Here is a 22091-nt window from a genome sequence, read left to right on the forward strand (position 1 = left end):
TGTGGTTTATTTATATAGATAAAATATATATATATATATATATATATATATATATATATATATATATATATATATATATATATATATATATATATATATATATTTAATTCTAAATTAAAGATTAGTGACCTCCAGGCGATGACAGGTGCCCAATACTCATGAAACCGTCTAAAGCAGACATTTACCCTGACATTGAAATAATTGTTGGCTGTTTAACAGTCTTTGGTTTCATTAATTAATTACTTTTTATTCCAGTTTATTATGTTTTGGCTAAGCACACAGTTATGTTCATTAAATATTATTTCCTATTCTATGTTAACTGTATAAAATTAAATAAAGGTGCAGTACAACCAAAAAGATGTTGGTAACCAAATCGTTTTGGGGGCTATAACATTCTGTTATTATCTGTTAAAAGTTCATTTGTATTAATTTCTACGTTGAATTAAAAAAGGTTTGAATTTTTATAACTAACGTGCAAAAGATATAGCCCTTTTCACAGTAATTTGCTGTAATCATGCTACCTGCCGTAATTTCACAATAAAATTATGAATACAACATATTACTGTGAATTTTTCAGTTAAATACTGTGAAGGGATACTAATGTAATTTACTGTGAAAAATTACAGTAACTTGTTGTGAAAACCTGGAAATTTTTTACAGTGCACCCACTTACCTAAACCCAACAGTTTTAAAAAGCAATCCAGAAAAAGAAAAGCCCTCACCTGATTTCTACAGCGTTTTTAGATTTTACCCCATTCTCTCCCTGTTATTTACTTGTTTATTTTATTTTTTGGCTTCTGTTTTTGTCTAACTCGCTTTCTGGAACCATTCATCTCCGGACTCAAACCCCATTGTCGTCGTCAACTGCTCTTTGAATCTCAAATCCGCCGACGTGCATGGCGAGCTTACTGGACAAACTGGTAACAGCGGGAAAGACGCCCATACGAAGGCAAGCGGTCAGCTGGTGAGTGCGAAAAGGAAAGGCGTCATACCACCCGTAGCGTTTGTTTTAAAGACGAAATGCAGCCATACGTACCTCTGATCTTCAGAAATGTATATAGGGCTATGTTTTTAGAATGAGCTGATAATTTTTTTGGCATAGGTCAAAGATTTTTGCTTTATGCCAAAAATAATATGAATATTAAGTAAAGGTCACGTTCCAATAAAATATTTAGTACATTACCTACTGTGAATGAATAAAAATTCAATTGTTGAATAGTAAGGTGCATTGGTAAAAAACTTTAAACACAATTTTCTCAATAGTTTTTCAAATTGCTGTATCTCAGCCAAATATTGTACGTTTTCAGCAATAGACAGACTATTTATTCTGTTTTTTAGGTGATACATCTCAATATTTTTAACTCACATCTTCAAAAAAATTAAACATTTTTACTTTTCATCGTTTTTATTCACTCTAAAAATGCCGGGTTATTCCAATACAAATTAAAATTACTCAAATATGCAAAGAAATAACTCAGCATTTGGGCTGGAAGTGGGAAAGTTTCAGTTCTCAGGTCCTGTTCACAACATTTTTATCAATATAACAAGTGGATAATGCTAAATGCAGGTATAAATAGGATTTAGAATTTTGTTCGCTTTTGTTTCTTCCAGAACTTAGTTTTGATAATATTGTTATATTGTATTGTTAACGCTTATATGGTTAAATGCTTTTAAACAGTCACTGAACTACTACAGAACAAACACATGATAACAATGGGATGTTTTGACCCAAACAAGGTATTCATGCAGTATTTCTATGTATTGTACAAAAACACACAAACTGCATTCATTCATTCATTTTCTTTTCAGCTTAGTTACTTCATTTATCAGAGGTCGCCACAGCAGAATGAACAGCCAACTTATTCAGCATATGTTTTACGCAGCGCATGCCCTTCCAGCTGCAACCCAACACTGGGAAACACCCATGCTTTCTCACATTCACACTCATACACTACAGTATACTACATGTACAGTAACATGTTGGCATCCCCAACTAGGGGAGAAAATGCAAATTTCACAAAGAAATGCCAACTGACCCAGCCGGGACTCCAGTGAACTACTTGCTGTGAGGCAACAGTGCGAATCACTGAACCAACACGTCGCCCCCTTAGCCAAATATTTTAACGAAGTATTAATCAATGGAAAAATGATTTATTCAGCTCTCCGGTGATAGATCTCAATGTCTGGAAATTTACATTTACGCTGTGACTGGTTTTGTAATCCATTGTGACAATTTTTTAAAAATTTAGCCATTCAAAATTACCCAAATTTGAGAACAAAAAACCCAGCATTTTTTAAGTGTAGAATTGAATGTGAGAAAGTTTTGCTATATGTATTTTATTCTCAAGCATCTGCTTTTATCAATCTAAAGACAAGTAAATGATGCTGAATACAGGTATAAATGGGATCTAGAATGCTGTTCACCTGTTCACTTCTAGAACATAGTTGGAAATGGATTTGATCATATTGCTATTGTCCTGTCAAGACTTAAATGTGATTAAATGCATTCAAACACTCACTACTGAAGTAATAAACAAACACATGACAGTTATGGGTTGCTTTGACTAAAACAAGGTATTTCAACAGTACTGTACAAAAACACAAAGACTGCATTTGAATGTACCTTCCACACACATTTCATTTGCATGCATTTATTCGTAAGTCATGTAATATGGGTTCATGGATTCTTCCGAAATCATAGGTGCATCTCGCGAGAGCTCCAGTAAAAGTGATGTAGGCTATGATGAAATTACAGTGAAAGTCAAACACAACTGGTCACAAAAGCTACATTTAAATGCATGTTAGTGCCAAATAAAATACTTCAGTTTAGTTACAATTTCCTTAGTAGTTTAAAGCTATGACATGCCAAGCTAACAGTCGGCAAGCGTATTGTCATTATTATTTTTTTAAAATAGTTTTTATAATAATGATATTGTTGTGAATGATAATAATAATAATAATAATAATAATAATAATAATAATAATAATAATAATAATAATAATAATAACTATTATTATTATTATTATTATAATTCATAACATTACTATATTTTTTATTATTGTTGTTGTTATTGTTGTTATTATTATTCACAACAATATTATTGTTATAATAATAATAATTATTATTATTATTACTATTATTAAGAAAAATATTTGTTGTTATTATTATTATTATTAAAATCAAGTAATTTTAAACAGTAAAACTGGTCATTTCTGAAAGCAGCCTTAGTGTTTTATTCTGCTGTGCTTTGGTCAGGCTGAGTCAGGAACTGCTCCACCTTCCCATCATTCCCATAGTCATCACTGCCTGTATCAGACTGACTTTGATGGACACGTGGCCCACGATACTTGTCAGGACATTCTTTTGAAATAGACTGAAAAAAAATGTGGCGTGTGTGTGTGTAGCAAGTTCCCGATTTCTCTTGACATGTCTGAGAAAGATGTGTGTGTGTGTGTGTGTGTGTGTGTGTGTGTGTGTGTGTGTGTGTGTGTGTGTGTGTGTGTGTGTGTGTGTGTGTGTGTGTGTGTGTGTGTGTGAAGCAAGAATCTTTTGCTTTTTTCATCAGTTGGTGGATTAATGGTGAAAGAGTTGTAACGCAACGTTAAATCTGCTGCTGCTGTCTGGGAGGACAGAAGCCTGCGAGTTGAAGCAGAAAGATGTCAGAGCAGATTTGGCCTAATTATGGTGCCTTCTCACTGTAGTTTATGATAATGAATGTGATGTACTTCACATTTAGTTAAATCACAGGCGTTACTAGTTCTAACCTTATAGTCTTATTCAGTTGGTTTAGATATTCTAAATACACCTTAAACTTTTGAACAGTGAATGAGGACATGTGTGGCATTTAAACAACATTTGAAATGTGCTGAAGATCTAAATGCAGTTTTATTTATAGGCAAAGATTGGAGCTGGAATCACTGTAGAGACTGAATGTGAAATGTCTACTCCATGAATTTATGCTCAGTGGTTAATTACAGTAATATTATTATATTGTCCAGAATATGTTTTTTTTTTTAACTCTGGCATAATGCAAGATAATATAATAAATATAATATAAAAAAATAATAAATATAATATAAAATAAAATAAAACAAATATAATATAATATAATATAATACATATAATATAATATAATATAATAATATAATATAATATAATATAATATAATATAATATAATATAATATAATAAATATAATATAATATAATATAATATAATATAATATAATATAATATAATAAATATAATATAATATAATATAATATAATATAATAAATATAATATAATATAATATAATATAATATAATATAATAAATATAATATAATATAATAAATATAATATAATATAATATAATATAATATAATATAATATAATATAATATAATATAATATAATATAATATAATATAATATAATAAATATAAAATAATATAATATAATAGTGGTTTGAAATATATTTGCGGTGGTTGCCGGATTGAAACAAACCGTTTACCCACTGCTCAACTACATGCGACAAACAAAAAAAATAATGTGATTTTTAACTATATTTCTATTTGTTATGACACTTTTCTTTTCAGTGGGTTAAAATTATTTTAAAAAGGCTGTTGAAATAAAAGAAATCCACTATTTCTCTTACATTTATGCTGTTTAGGAGCCATGTGCAGCCACTGACTGGTAAAGGCTGCTCTCTTTCTCTCTCTCTCTCTCTCTCTCTCTCTCTAAGGTTGCTTTATTGTCATGATATTTACAGTACTGCCAAAGCATTTTAGATGTATAAAGTAATATATTAACATCAATAAATTAATAAAATATACAGCAAATGAGAAATAAATAACAGAAAAAAAGGAATAAAACTAGAAAATATTGCTCAAAATTATAATAATTACTAGAATAAAAAAGTAGATTATTTAAATAAGGCAAAAAAGTTGATTATCCATTTCTAATGGTGTACAAATATTTTGCAGCCAGTATATTTTGTTCTCTCTGAGTATAGTAAAATTGATTAGTCGCTTATTAAATGATTAATAACTTGTTGTTTTTCTCGTGGCTGTATGTGTACCGTCAGCTGCAAAAATGTCAAGCAAAAATGCATACAAATAACGGCAACTTTAGAAAGTGAAAGCAAAATCCAAATCCTGGACATTTTAGGAAATTCAGAAACTACGGTCGGATGCCTTGTGGCACAAAAGATTGAGTGTTGATGATTCATGCGCACATAGAACCAGCAGTAGGCAATGTGCAGAGTGAGAGAAGTTTTTTCACTGGTTAATCAATTGCGAATCTTTGGCTTTCTTGGACAAAAAAATATAAAAGGATGAAAATAATAATGATTTTTCAGAATGAGTGTGGGTTGAGATTTAGTTAATCTAGGTTAAATCCTGTTTTCCTTGTTTAAAAATAACCGTAAACAAATACTGAGACTTTCAAGATCTAAATACATAAAAGTATTATAAAATGCTACATTTGCACATACGTCAATTTGCAACAAGAATATTATACTCTTGCTCCATTCGCTGATGCTGTAAATTACAGATAATAATGTTATAATTACATTTCGGTTCTTTTTTGACTCTCAAATTGCAGATTTCTATTGATTTGTATTTATAAATGATCACATCTTCTTAATGTTTTACTGAAAGAGAAATCCACCTGATGCTAGTTTGGACTGAATAAATAACCCCAGAAGCTTCCTTTTTGGTTGAACTCCATTAAATGGTTGTGTTTGCTGACTGCACAATATCTCCGGTAGCACATAATCCAGATATTATTCAGAGACCTACTTGATGTTATGGGACGAGGGCTCTTTATCCGGCCTGCTGGCTCTGCTTTAGATGTGCACAGATTCACCTGAGATGACAGGAGTGTGTCCTGAAGCAGGGCAGACTCAACAGAGAGGGCCTGACCTGCCAAACACCTGTCAGTCAGACGCTCCCGCAGCGGTGGCTCAATCACGCCAGCTTTTCCTGCATGAATCAGAGTGACACATCACGTTTACATCAGAAAACCAGCAAAGAAAAGATAACTGACAGTCTGCATTTAGATACAAATCATTGAGTGCTCATATTAATTCATGTGTTTTAATTAGTAGACAGTGAGAAGATGAAAGTTTCCGAGGTTTTTTTAAACAAGATCCCAAAATAGATCTTATTAAAAAGCCATAGCAGGTTTCCGCTAACTAGCTATTTATTGGTTAATTGTTCTACATTTTGTACATAATCAAACTTTGCTTTCTTAGAATATAGTCATCTGAAAAATGTTAAAACAAAATATTATATATATATATATATATATATATATATATATATATATATTTTTTTTTTTTTTTTTTTTAATACATTTATAAATATTATATAATTTATGATAATTTGGAATGCCTGATTCATTATAGTTTGTTTGTTCATTCCAACTTTGTTTGTTCAAACTATTTTATGCAACAAAAAAAGTGTTCATTTTAAATTTGTAAGAAATGTCTATACAGTAGTTTACAATATACATCTAAAATTATGTTTTAGGAAATCCCCAAATATTCCCTATATTCAGGGTATGAAAACAGAATATTTGACACTGAAAATTTTGCAAATCATTGCTCTAATCAAAATCACGCAGAAATCCACAATTTTTTATACCATCACTGAATCTGTTTATTTACTTATGTAAATATGTGTAAATGTATATTTATTAGGTTTTTATATTAAATTCAATAACACCATTAACTAATATGCAAATATTTATATGATTTATTTACAATACAGTTTGTAAAGTAATATTTTCTGTCTTTCAGTGTAGATATAAAGAGTGAAAGACTTGCCAAACAAGTGGATTTAACTAGATCTGCGATTGCAAACCTTAAATAAAACTTTACAAGTTTTTTATTTAATGTTTTAAGTTTTCATGCTCCCAAAATCATTCTGCATAAATCTGCATTTTTTTTTACAACATTGGTCAGAAATAGCAAAAAGGCCTGCAGATTCCTTCTTATTATCATAATAATAATAATAATAATAATAATAATAATAATAATGATAATACAAATAATAATATGAAGTTATTGTCTTATTTTTTTTAAAGCTGTAATAACTATGTAAAACGTATGCAATAATTTTTTAAAATTATGATCTGTTAACCAAACAATTTTCCATTTTATGGAAAACACATACCAATTAATGACAAATCAGATAATCAATAGTAGTAGTAGTAGATATTATATAGTATAGTAATAGTAGCATTTGTTTTATTTTAATGTTTTAATTAAAACAAAATTCCAAAACATTTTATCGTTTTTATGTGGAAATAATGCCAATATTTGGGAAATGAAATTCTTTGTCATTTTCAGCAAATAAATGGTCGCAATAATATTATTGCACATTTGAACACATGTAATCATTAATTTTCCTTCAACTTAATCCCTTTATTCTTCAGGGGTCGCCACAGCGGAATGAACCGCCAACTATTCCAGCATATGTTTTACTCAATGGATGCCCTTCCACTTGCAACCCAGTACTGCCCAGTTAGTTCGTCCAATTCACCTATAACAGGTTTACCAATGGGGAAAACCGAAGCACCCGGAGGAAATCCACACATGAACATGCAAACAAAAAACAAACAAAAAAACGGATAAAAAAGAACTGGCCCAGCCAGGACTCGAACCTGCAACTCTCTTGCTGTGAGGTGACAGTGCTAACCACTGAGCCACCATGCCGCCTGTGTAATCAATAGTTTATGAAATAAAAGATAGATAAGAATTATATTCAAAACACATACCTATTAATGACAAATCAGAGAACCAATAATAGTAGTAGTAGTAGCAGTAGCAGTAATAATAATACTAATTATTAAGAGAGAACTCAAAGTTTTCTAGAGCTGTAAACTGTCATAATTTTGACTTGAATGTCATAATTATGAACTTTTATTCCAGAAATCTCGCTTTTTATTTAATAGCTATACCTTATCTATTAAGCGATGAGTATCTCATGATTTCGATTTACCATGTTTCTTTATTCTTATGTGGCAACATAAGGATTCCAAACATTTTTGAAGACACAATGTCCTACACACTGATGATTATCTGACAGAAATCACATTTTGTGTACAGATGCTCCTAAGCATTTCTTAAGGGGTTTTCACATTATAAAGCGCAGTAAACATCAGAAGCCTGCGTTGTCAACAGATAAACGCATTTGCATAATTTCTTGGCCTTTTTTTACTTTCTCCAAGCAGACCGAGATTCATTTTCCTCTCTGCGGAAGGTTATGACCTCGTCGACTATAAGAGGGGAACACAGTTTGTGCCATATGGCGAATGATTGCATCAATAAATCAGCTTCCGGTCTCCCATTGTAATATATGACAAAATTATGCACTATTTAACCGAAAGAGAGAGCCGTTGTGATGACATTTCAGGACTTCATTTCCTGTTCCCTCCTTCAATCAGAGTTTTATTTCACTGTAGGGATTGGCCGTCCCGCTCACAGGCTAGTTGCTAACTGATTAAAGGGCCAGCAATTATTGGTGGAGCATTTACTGTATGTAAATGAGTAACCTTTAGGAGTCCTGCACGCCGGCTACGGTGCCAGATGGACGCTAATGGTAATGGGGTGGCTAGAATAAATCTCAAACGGTCTGGACCCTGGTCTGGTGGTCTCCCATGTGCGGGTGTAGCTCGAGAAAGACATTTGTTGATGTGATATGTTCATATAATCCAAATGTAGACCATTTTGGGAACATGTCTGCATCCCTGCTTCAATTAGAAACTAAATGTGCACTCACAGTAACCTTGTGCAAGGGAATTACATTTTGGGAATTTTTCAATCTCGGTGTATGCAATCAGGGGCTTTGTCTTAGCATCCGCCATCAGAGGTGTCTAATTGAAAACCTCATAAGCAATGCATATAAATACTGAGCGCGGAGACATAAAACCTGCTAGGTGGCGGGACATGAGACGTCCGTTCCCCCTATGGCACTAAATTACCATGACAGCAAGTAGCTTTCCTATATTGCAAAGTGAGTGATCAGTATCATCATTTAAATGGCAATTTGGCAGTTAATTAAAGTGACCTTGGTTGTTCTGTATGCATCAAAAAAGCAGACAGCACCACCTTTCTTGTGGCGTCTGTGTTCGTGCTGTCAGAAGGACTGCTGCTCAATTAAGTCGCCCCAGTGACACGAGGAAATTAGGCAGCTGTCAGGCCATCCTTTGCCTCTGTTTCGAGGAAGTAATATCATGCAGATGGAGGGATATAAAGCTAAGAGTGTGTTGCAGTGCTAAATTCTTGTGCTGTTTAATGCAAGAGAATTGTTCTGTTAATAATTTGTTCAGCGCTCGTTCACGTATCACACACCTTTGAAGGCACAGTTTACCCAAAAATGTTATTATTTACTCACTCACTTGTTACAAACCTGTTTGAGCACAAATGATGTTTAGAAAAATATTGGAAACCTGTAACCATTGACTTCCATAGTAGGAAAAACACATACTATAGAAGGCAATGGATACAGGTTTCCATGTTGTTCAAAATATATATTCTATTGTTATTGTTGTTTTTGTTCAACAGAACAAAAATACTCAACTCAAAGTAGGGCAGGGCGAAAATTATTTTTCATATTGAACATTAATGATATATACATATAATTATCTATATATATATATATAGATAGACAGACAGACAGACAGACAGACAGACAGACAGACTGACAGACAGACAGACAGACAGACAGACAGACAGACAGACAGACAGACAGACAGACAGACAGACAGACAGACAGACAGACAGACAGACAGACAGACAGACAGACAGATAGATAGATAGATAGATAGATAGATAGATAGATAGATAGATAGATAGATAGATAGATAGATAGATACTGTATAAGTTGTTAATGCTTAAATTAGAGGGTCCATTAAATGGCATAACATATTTTTGGCTGATCATTTTTTCAGTAAGAGAAAATTCGGTACATATCTAATATCAATACACTTTTAGATTCCCATTGTTACATATTTTTTACAATGTGATTGGCTCTTAGATCAATATAGAGTATAAAAGTCCAGAGCTTATTATTGTTATTGATATGAATTTTATCGCGATTTGATATAATATTGTTTATTGGCCCAGCCCTTACTCAAAGTCAAGAGTGAGTAAATGATGACAGATTTTACATTTTTTGAGTAAACTAACATTTTAAATACAATAAAGGATAGTAAGTTACAGTATAAGCTGTGTGTGAATACTTAACTAAGATGGGCCAAATTATAAGTCATTCAAAGGAGACAATTGTGACCCTGGATCATAAAACCATTCTTTTGTTGCATGGATAGGAAAAGACAAAAATACACTGTGTGAGTCAATATGATCAATTTTTATTTTATGCCAGAAAATCATTAAAATATTAAGTAAAGATCATGTTCCATGAAGAAGTAAATTTGCAAATGCAAATGATTACATGCATTAATTTTTATGAAATGTGCTGTTTCCTACATGATCAATTTTTTATGTCATGTTGATCAAAATTTATTATTTTGGTCTCAGCTGAATAGTCTCAGCCCCCCCCCCCCCCCCCCCCCCCACAACATTTACAGTTTTTCCTCAGTCGCTTTGGTACATTTCTCAGATCAGAATTGGAATTTGCATTTCTTAAAACAGCACATACAAATAACAAAACAGCATAGATTACCTGCTGTCTCTTGCTCAAAATCCTTAGTTTGTCTCTCAAAACTAAATTTCTGTGTCAGTGAATGTGTCAGTGCCATCAGAATGACAAGTGCTGCTGTCATTGTGTTTATAAGACAGTCAAATTACTTAGTCATGTTGTCAATATAACAGTGTACTCTGGAAGGGTGTTCTGGTGTAAACAGTGGCTAATTTGTTATTTTGACCTGTTTTTACTGTAATTTGTTAACAGACCATGTCATCTTGATACAGAAATAAAAAGACAGCACTGCACAGCAGAAAAAAAACTAAACAAATGAAGAAATGTAAACATACTATAGGACATCTCCTTTTAGATGCACCTTCATTAGAAAAACTCAAGATTTACCCGCGAGGAACTTACCAATTCTAGAAAACAACAAAAAGTCTATTGGAAATGCATAGAAACATGCCTAATCACAAAATATTAACACAACTTGTTCAGCCACTTTACATGGAAAGACTTAAGCCATGAACAAAGGGATAAATGTTGTGGGGGGTGACACTATTCAACAGAGACCAAAATAATACATTTTGATTAACATGACATAAGCAATTGATAATGTTGGAAATATCAGAGAATTGCACATTATCATTTGAATAGACGTACAAAAGCATTTGCAACTTGTTCAAAGGATTGAGAAACTGCTTTTTCTGATGTGCACAAGTGAAAAAATGATGTGAAAATTGAACAGGTAGTTTTGAGAATTTCAATTCTGATCTGAGAAATGGACCAAAGTGACTGGAAAAACTGTAATTATTTGTTTATGGCATAAGTCTTTACATGCAAAATGGCTAAACAAATTGTCATAATATTTTGGCATAATTCATTTTTTCTAGACATTTCTATTAGACTTTTTTTTTCTAAATCTGTCTACAATTGGAAAATTTCTTACAGGTAAATCTTGACTTTTTTAATGAAAGTGCATCTGAAAGGCGATTGTCCAATAGTATGTTCATATTTCTACTTTTGTATAGTTTTTTCTTTGTGATATGCAGTGCTGTCTTGTCCTTTCTGTATCACAATGGCATGATCTGTTAACAAATTACAGTACAAACAGCAAAACAAAAAAGAAAAGAAAATTGCCATCGTTTAGATCAGAACATCCCTCCAGAGTACACTGTTATATTGACAACATGACTAAGTTATTTGACTGTCTTATCCATACAAAATGGCACAAGGACTTGTCATTCTGATGTCACTGACTTGTTCATTGATACAGAAATTAAATTTTGAGAGATGAACTAAGAATTGAGCAAGAGACTGGCTTTAGCAGCATTGTGTTTTGCTATTTGTATGCATGGCTTCGAGACATGTACTTACTGTTTTGCAAATTTAAATTCTGATCTGAGAACTGTACAAAAGTGACTGTGTAAAACTGTAAAACTGTAAAACTTTTAAATATTAATGTGCACTGCTAAAAACTTAATTTGGACAACTTTAAAGGTGATTGAGATTTTTTGTACCCCCAGATTCCTGACATTCAAATAGCTGTATCAGCCAAAAATGATCCTATTACAACAATCAATACGTCAATTAAAAGCCCAAAATTGACCCTTAATGACTGATTTATATACAAATAACTTGTTTATAAGAATCATTAATTCTGGATTTCAATTGTTGTGCTTGTTGTGCTTTATGCTTTGATTCACTAAAAAGAACCGTTTCATAGAAATACTTGGAATTGGACCACTCTGGTTATGCAGTATGTGTTTGAACCAAGTGTGCCGCAAGCCTACGTTTGAGTGAAGGTTTCGGCCGTTAGATCGCCCCCTGGGGGCTGGCTGCAGTACAAGTCATAAAGCCCGCCTCCTCCGTGTTAATGAAGGAGACTTGAGCCCAAATAAAAAAAAATATTACACTTGCAATAAAATGTCCCGAAAGATAGTTCTGGTCGATTAAGGCACTGGTTATTCTGCTGAAATAGGTGCAGATCTTCATTTTTGTAAACAGTTTGTTTTTAGCAGTAATTTAATGCTGGGCGTGTCATCGTGATTGACAGCTGTGATTGACAGTTTCTCAAAGCGCGGCGTCTGAGCTTCGGCAGGAGACTGAAGTAGACTGAAATGTTATTATTCGATTTCTGTGTTATTTTACCATGACAAAATGAGTTCAGCAGTAAACTATAGTTTCTGACATACATGATCCTGGTGGAACACTGTTTATTCGCTAAGTTCAGGGCTTTTTTCGGGCTTTATTAGTTTGCTGATACACGCCTAGCCACTCAGATAGCAAAACACAGTTCCGGCTAGATTCTCGCCTGCCGGAGACTTATCTCTTAGAGCTCAGACTGACTAATGTTACCTCTGCTGGACCTACTCCGGATACCTGGACTCACTACCCAATTCCAGCCCGAGTCAATGGAGCCAGATGCGGCGGCCGAGCGAGCAGGCGCTGCCGCATGCGAGCCGGAATCAGCCCGCGACGCCGCGAGTAAGTTATGCGCTGCGGCCTGGAGCTGGCGCGATTGAATATATAAAACCCTCATATTTGTTAACGTTATTACATCCATTTGTGTTGATATGACAGCAAACGCATGCTGAGAAGTTCGGGGGGCGTAGTTGATTTTACATAAAGCGTTTGATTGGAAGCTCGACTCTGCTCATTTTCGCGGCTCCTCCTCTGGCTCCATCAGACAATCCTTCTGCGCATGTCTGGCTCCAATTTCAGCAGTCTTTTGCGACAGTTTGTGCCCGTCAAGCAGGCGTTTTGCCCTCAAGGCGTCCATATTTTATACAGTCATTGGTTTGAACCAAATCATAAGAGTCATTTGTTCAAGAATAGAGGTCAAGCTGTGAAGTTGTGATTATTTTAAAAGAACTAGTTCATCAGGGTCAATCATTCATAAATTGGATTATACAAGTGTTGTTGTATAATTTAAGTTCACTAAAAAGAATCAGATCATTTATTTTAAAATTAGACTATATATGTCATGTTTCAGTAAAAAGCCAGTTCATAAGAGTCATTGATTCTGAAATTGGAACGCACTAGTTGTGCATATATGGTTGACTGTATCACTAAAAATAGTTTTGAATGCAGTTAAAATTTTCAACAAAGAAATACAAGAATCATTCAGTCAAGAGTTAGAATACACAGTTCATGTTGGATATTTTTCAGCCATTAAAAATATCTCATTCGCAAGAATCATGTGTATCTGATGTTTGTAGATCTCATATGTTTTTGATTCAACAAAGGGTGAATCAAATTAGTGTAATTGTGAATGCACTATCCATTGTTACTTAATTTTAATATTCTTTAAAAAAAAAGAGTTGGATAACTTCTGACGGATGGATGAAATTGAGACGGTATCTCTCTATTTCAGCTGATTCTTTTGTCACCTGATATCAGGGTGTAATTCATTAGAGATGGAATCAAGAGTGTCTGCACCTCTCATATACATAGATCAACTTTTGACAGGTTAGAAACAGGATTTTTCCTCACCGTCATTATAACTAAGCGATTTATGATGAGTTTAATGCTTTTCGGAGAGTGCCATTAAAAGAGAGATATAAAAATTGGATAGCATGAAATCACTGGGATTGCACATTAATGTTTAATGAAAAGTCTGTGACAACATCTTTAAAACCCAATGGAGTGTATTTAACAATTAGTTGTATGGAATCGGGTATGAGGATTGTTGTCGGCAATGTTTAAACTTACTCAGGGGCTTCAGAACTCCATGAATTATTTAACAGCAATGCTAATGTTATGATTTTACGTGCCTAATGTCGTCTGCGCATTCCCGCTCACGCAGGACATTAAATCTGACAAAAGGAGTCAAAATAACCTTCATGAGGTGGAAATTGTTCGTTCAACATTTATGTAAATACTTGGCTGGACTGCAGCACAGTTGGAAATGCATATTTGCCCGCCTGATTATTGAAACGGTGACAAGTGGAAATGGTGCCAACCGACGAGAAAGTAAATGAATGATGCTGAGAGTCTCAAGAGATCTTAAGAACATAACACATCTTAATGCTTGTTCCTGCAGCACGGGGAAAAAAAAAACTGACCTTAAAATATGAAAAAATATCAATTGCACAGGGAGCCAACTGTGTGAACAATATACTGTAAAAGATTCTTCATCTCTAGAGACATACGTGAAATATTATTAATTCATATTTATCACTTAAAATATGAATGTATAATTGTAGTGATAAAAGATTAACATAATTAAGGCTGGCCCTAACCTGTGTGTATATTATAACTATATACAGTTGAAGTCAGAAATATTAGCCCCCCTGTTTATTATTCCCCTAATTTCTGTTTAATGCAGAGAAGGTTTTTTTTCCGACTTATTTCTAATCATAACAGTTTTAAAAACTCATTTCTAATAACTGATTTATTTTATCTTTGCCATAAAGACAGTAAATAGGCTTAAGTAGGTTAATAAGGTTAACTAGGCAGGTTAGGGTTATTAGACATGTTATTGTATAATGATGGTTTGTTCTGTAGACAGTCGAGAAAAAAAATAGCTTAAAGGGGCTAATAATTTTGACCCTAGAATGGTTCATAAAAAAATAAAAACTTTTTTTTCTTCTAGCCGAACTAAAACAAATAAGACTTTCTCCAAAAGCAAAAATATCATCAGACATACAGTGAAAATTTCTTTGCTCTGTTAAACATCATTTTAGAAATATAAAAATAATAATAATAAAATAAAAGTGGGTCTAATAATTCTGACTTCAACTGTTGTATATTATAGCTGTTCATGACCATGAAACGTCGACAAACTATTGAACATAGTAAGGTGGGCAAATAGTTTTGAATGAGGGCAAAGTTTTAGAATTTAACCTGAAGTAATGAAAAAGTCCTTTAGTTGTGATTTTTACTACAGCGCAGGTTACAATTAAGGCTTCAGCTATCAATTATTTTTATAATTGATTAGTCTAAAACTGTAGTTGATCGATTAATCTGACAATATTTTGACATTTTCTTTGAAGATTTTGTGACTGAAATGCAACAGAGCAGTAAAATTCTATAAAAGACAATCACAGATACACACACACACACACACACACACACACACACACACAATACATATAGCGATAAACTTTATTACATTCAACTCAATTTGCAGCTGCAGCACTTTATTCAGAATTTAAACAACATTTTTTATCTAATCAGAAATTACATAAACTAATAATGTAATTGGGTGGCACAAGGGCTCAGTGGTTAGCACTGTCGCCTCACAGCAAGAAGGTCGCTAATTTAAGTCCTGGCTGGGCCAGTTCTGTGTGGAGTTTGCTTGTTCTCCCATGTTCTTGTGGGTTTCCTCTGGGTGCTCCGGTTCCCCCCACAGTTCAAACACATGCACTATAGGTGAATTGGATGAACTAATTTAGCAGTAGTGACTTTTGTGTGAATGCGAGAGTGTATTGATGTTTCTGGGTTGCGGCTGGAAGGGCATGTGCTGCGTAAAACATATGCTAGAATAGTTGGCGGTTCATTCCACCATGGTGACCCCTCATAAATAATGGACTAAGCCGAAAGAAAATAAATGAATGAATGTATAATATTACAAGAAAAAATAAAAACAAGCTGCATATTGCTTAATTAAAATAAATATAATGAGCAAATCAAATATGTTATAGAGACACAAAGTGATGCATTACTTTTTTTTTAAACAAAGCGTCGATTACTACAAATTTAATCAATTATTTTTGTGATTAAATCGAATAATTTAATTATAAGTTTCAGCGCTAATTACAATGTTAAAGCACTAGATGGTAAGAAAAAAGTAAGTGTGTTTATAAGTGAGTCAGCAGGCAGAACATTTTTATAGAAAGGGAGCCAAACAAGAACGTTCAAAGAGACACAAGGTAAATGAACAACAGGAGAAAAGGATGCAGTTCAAAGCATCTTACGTATTGACAAATGTGCAGTGAAGGGAGAAAAGCATCTCTATTTGTTTCAATGACGATAATAAACTTTATGTGAAACAAGTGAAAGTAACAGTGTAGACATATTTGTGTGTTTTTAGACAAAAATGTCATTTTAAATTTTATCCGAAATACTGCAGATGTAGTTTTTGGGTTCCGTCATTACTAGATCTAAAGTAACAAAATCGAAAATTTGTAACAAAAGCTTGGGCTCAGCTGTTAAACTGTCAACTTTAAATATGATTCCCAGTGGAGAAAGAGTTCAGCAAAAGGAAAGAATGAATCAGCATGACTGCATCTGAGCAGCGCTGATATATAGCCATATAAAACAAGTACTTGTGTGATATTGCTCATTTATTGACTCTTTAAAAAAGAACCAGTTCGGCATGAAATGTCATTAGTCATTTTTGGCTGACTTCCTGAGCAATTGTATTGTATTGTATTGTATTGTATTGTATTGTACAGGCATTTTATTGTAACAAATTTACAAAATGCCAGTGGTATACATTTGTATTGGCAGCCTGTGAACATCTACTTTGAACCATCCTGAAACACAGTAGTTGGAGCTTAAACCCGGAAAAGTTTGCATGGTTTTGTCAAGATGTCAGAAAGACACTCACTTGCTCTGCACAAGCAAATCCACTTTCAATGCACTCCAACAAGTTTTCAAACCAAAACCGACTACATTATTCTAGTCACTGTGGTGGCACTTTTCAAAAAGTACACTTTTTTACCTAACAGGTCAACATTTGTACCATAAAGGTACATATTAATACCCAAAAAGTACAAATGTGTACCCTTAAAATACCAAATTGTAACCCAAAGGTACAACATGGTACCTTTAGGCCCAATCCCATTTCTACCCCTTAGCCCTTTCCCTTACATCTACCCCTCGTTTTGCGAATTGGGTGTCCAAATTCTCTTCAGTTTGAAGGCATAGGGCTGAGGTGAAGGGCTAAATAGCCCTTAAAACTGAGATTTTCAAGACCACACTCAAAACCAAGGGGTAGGAAAATTTCCCAGAATATACCAGCTACAATGGCAGCATGACTGCACACAGAAATAAGGAGATCCACAAATATTTATACACAAGTATTTTATTTGTAATTAATAAGTTTTTCAATAAACAAGCACATGTTTTAATACATTAATAACCGTGTTTGCGTTTTACAATCATGCTAAAATAAAAAACACAAAATTTCACTATCTATAATCCATAATATCCCACAACATACTTTTACATCTGACACTCGAATACCCTGTCAGAAAAGTCTAGTGGCTGGGAATGACCTTTTTACATTGTCTGGTATAATGTTAATGCTGTTTTCGTGTGTTTACATAGATGAATATGGCCACGGTGTAAGTGCACAGTATAGTTACAATCTTATTGCCACATTATATGATTATGATATAATGATATTGTTACCTGAAGATAAATAGCAAAAAATAACACAACTGGAATAACTAAAGCAGTCGCCATCATCGATCTCATACACTGAAAAAAATTATTCAGAGATGATTTCTTGGATTTACTCAATTTGTTTATGTTAAGTGGTAGTAAATAATTTATTTGTGTTGAGTTTAAACAAATTAAGTTGAACCTTATTAAACTTAATTTGTTTATTTAAATTCAACACAAATAATTTGTTTGCAACAGTTCTGCACGCAACACTTTTTTCAGTGTTTTTTTTTTTATTACTTAATATATGAAGTAATAGCTCGCAATGACATATGATGATGTGTGCAGGTGTTGTAGTGGTGTACCATTTCTTAGGGGTAAATTTTAAAGCAAAAAAATAACGTAACAATATGCATCTGTAAGGTACAAAACTGTACTTTTTGATAAGGTAACAGCTCAGTGACAGGTTTGTGCCTTTATTTCCAAGAGTGTGTAGTTACCAAGAGTGTGTTGAGGAAGCCTTTAGATCTTAAATTCATAATAGTAATAAATCATGTCTTGTTTTTGACATGCAATATAGGAAGTAGACCAATCAGAGCAGAAAAAGCACTCAGAAAGGTAGGGTTTATAAAAACCAGATCTTTGAACAAACCATTTCAGACACTGTGAGAAAAGTAGTGATGCTGTAGTGCAGGGGTCTCAAACTCAATTTACCTGGGGGCCGCAGGAGGCAAAGTCTGGGTGAGGCTGGGCCGCATAAGGGATTTCACAAAAAAAAGTCCTCAAATGTCATTATTAACAGTTTTAATTATTTCTTCTGAACATGAAGTGTCCTGAACAGTAATAGAACATTGAGTGAAGATTATGAACAGTTCTTCTGAACATGGCATTTTTTGCCTACTTCTTGCTGCCAGAGACTTGACAGCGCTTCTTCTCACAAATCTGAACCACATTTGGCTTTAGAGCGGAAGCAGTTGAGACCCTCAGTATGGCTTGAAGATGATCATCATTAAGTCTAGACCTGTACTTTGACTTATTGAAGTCCGAGGGAAAAAAGTGGGGGAACTCACTCAAAACTTCCATTTCCTCACCTAAAAAAAAGGCGTATATTTGTATAAATAAAACACCCCCACCCCACTCCAGTCACATCAGTCTGTACCAGTCTGTATCTACCTATAATATCAATATATATAAGATGCAGTGCCCCCACGACGCGACACACCCTCGGTCCCGCCCTTCAGTAGGCGCGATAACACCGCTCTTGAGTACGCGCGCGACAACACAGCTGATCAGAACGCGCGCGACAACGTGCATTGAGTGACAAGCGCGGTGTGTACGGATAGAATCAGCGGAGCGGGGAGCGCTCTCTCTCCCCGCTCCGCTGATTCTGTCAGTGTACAGCGGTCGGCGCGGGCCACAAAATATTGCACTGAGGGCCGCAAATGGCCCGCGGGCCGCGAGTTTGAGACCCCTGCTGTAGTGCATATTATGAGAAAAATAAGCTGCTCTTTTGACCTTGAATGGATGTAAACCTGTTGTAGGAGAGCTCCGAAATTGAAACATTATTCTATTTCATGCAATCTACAGTGCACAGTATGAGTAAAGCTATACAAATAGTATTTTGTGATGGCTAACCAAAAACACCCTCAATTTTTTCTCTCTGAAAAGGAATATCCAGCCTACCGTTCCATTCCAGTCCATTCACGATGCCCCAATCTGCATGCTGCGTCCCAGGCTTTTTGACCACCCAATCTGTCCCTCTTTATTCTCTTTTTTTTCCCTCGCCCAGCTTTAGAAGGACCCGTCACAACAGGTAGCCCTGGTGACACCAAACAATCCCAGTGACAGCAGGTAAATTGCTTGTCAGAAGGGTTGCGTGATGCATCCAGTGAATTTTGAGAATATGCTTGAATACAAAGCCCTCCCACAAGCAAGTGATTCCTCGCTAACTGTTTTTGATTAAAATGTCAATGAAGCTGCAGGCCCTTTCATTTTCCGGGTCCAGAGCTGTCCATCTACCCCAGACGGGCCTGGCACACTAAGCGCCGTTTATCCACGATGAAGAGCATGTCATGTAATAATGATTGTCTCTGGGGAGCATTTAGAACGAAGGAAAATGCTGATTGGGACAATAGGCTGCTGAATCTCATTTGGGCTCCGCTGTGACAGGTGACTGCTGGTATAAACATGCATTTCTCCAAGGAATAGAGCTGTGTTTTCTCTCCATCTCTCTCTCGCCCCCTTTTAATCATGTTAACAGCTGCATCGGAAATTTTGTTTTATTCCCGGTGAAAAAGGGAAATATCCAGAGGTGCGATTTGTAGGCATCGTTATTGTGCATTGGTAAACTTTAATCTTCACTGCAGGTTCCATCATGTCCCGGCGTCCTATATAAAATCAGCACAAAAAGAAGAGGGAAAAAAGATGCATCTTGGGATGTTTTTTCTTAGAACAAAAGTAGGAAAGGTGGTGAGGAACTGCTTACGATTGTGGGAAGGAAAAATATGCTGTCAGTTTCATTTTCACAAGCTGATACTGATAAGAGCAATTGTTATAAGTTACCCATGCAAAAAAACGAAAACAATCTACATTTACAATTTAGACCCAAAATTAATTAATGACAAAATTCAAATAAAAATTAAATAATTATAGCCAGCAACTATTTTAGTGCACATTAACAGAGTTAAGCTACAACTAGGCTAAGATTTAACTTACGCACCAGCACTGCTGGTGAAGCCGGCCCCTGTTGTTTAAAGTGTCATTGCACTCTTGTCATAAAGCTAACTTAAAGCTAAAAACAGATCTAAAAATGCAAGCTTTTGAAGATTAATAGCATTATTGTCCAGTATTTTAGGAAAATTATTTTGTTGTTTTTATGGATTATATATTAAGAAAAAAAAAAAAAAACGAAAGGAAAGGAAAATGTGTTAAATTTTTTGTACATTTTTATAATGCAAAAGTGTCTTCAGAAACATTTTTTGTTGTGCTGGCTGAAAGTCTCTTCACATTCCGCTAGTAATGATTAAAGTAAATGATCTTAATGTATTATATGCAATTTTGCATTCTGGGTAAGGCATACAATTTATACAATTACATTTTGTCTGTGTTTCGACGGGGGATGACACACACAACTGGGGTAAGATCCAATATGCAGGTTTATTCAACGTCAGGCTAGCAATGGTCAAAGCAGGTGCAAACGGGTATGTACAGGCAATCCAGAATCGTAGTCAGTAAACAGGCTATAGGTCGTAAGGCAGGCGGCTAAACAGGAGAACAAGGATAAACAAGGCTGGGTCGAAACACGAGAAACAAGACAGGGAAAACGTGTTGTAATGTCATCTACTGATCAACAAGACTCGGCAAACTGAAAGGGTGAATGTGTGGCTTATGTAGTGAATGCAATCAGTCTCAGATAGTCCTCAGGTGTTGCGAGTGTAATCACTCTAGTTGAGTGAGCATGGGTGTCTGAGCGAAGTGCATATCTGAATATGTAGTCCAGGAAAAGGCGGAAGTGTAGTCCATGGTTATTGTGTGGGAACCAGCGATCTATGGAGAACGATCGCTGGTTATCGTGACAGTCGGGGAGACAATTCCCATAATTCTGATAAGCAGCCCAAAATGCCTAATAATGGTACATCTCTGTTTATGCAGATCCACCATTTGACGCGTGCATGCGTGCCGCACGTTTATGTGCAGACCAGACAACTATGAATTGGTTATATGCACAAAAGTGTTGTTCAGCCACTGAAATCTTCCTGTGAAAGTGTTGATGTGTATTTTTAGTTTCATAAGGGACCTCTTACAGCAACGATAATGTAGATTTTTATTTAGTTTAACAACAAAACATAAGTAAACAGCGCTATTCCACCTAGCCTGCTTTACTGAGCTGAAGTTAGTTTTATATTCACACTGTGGTTTATTTTTGAACAATGACAACCTGTTGCGTGCTCCCTATATTGTTTACCATGCTACTCTAAATATTGGGTCTGAAACAGCATGTAAGTATGGCTTAGTAATAAGTGTAATTCCTGCACGCCACCGGCCAACCACTACGCATACAGTAGTGGCTTCAAGACAAAGTTTGTGAAAGAGTGAGACCATTATGACAAGTTTTGCTTGCTACACAA

General features: G+C 34.6%; 1 protein-coding gene across 10 annotated transcripts in view; it reads right to left on the minus strand.

The window, feature by feature from the left end:
* The window catches only part of LOC147831063 (uncharacterized), a 171791-nt gene that overhangs the window by 66756 nt on the left and 82944 nt on the right, over window positions 1-22091 (minus strand). For 8 of the 10 annotated variants that reach the window (XR_015525018.1, XR_015525014.1, XR_015525020.1 and 5 more), the window contains one exon: window positions 5779-5961. Coding sequence is in view for 2 of the 10 variants with exons in the window: in XM_087309579.1 (XP_087165705.1) it covers window positions 5779-5961 (183 nt within the window). In the remaining 8 variants the exon portion in view is untranslated. Of the gene's footprint in view, window positions 1-5778; window positions 5962-17815; window positions 18648-19439; window positions 20352-21102 lie in introns of those variants that run through there. The other 2 variants (XR_015525023.1, XR_015525022.1) reach the window with 2 other exon arrangements.

Source organism: Danio rerio, chromosome 24, assembly GCF_052040795.2.
Source record: "Danio rerio strain M-AB ecotype USA chromosome 24, GRCz13ab, whole genome shotgun sequence".
In the NCBI taxonomy this organism is placed as follows: Eukaryota; Metazoa; Chordata; class Actinopteri; order Cypriniformes; family Danionidae; genus Danio; species Danio rerio.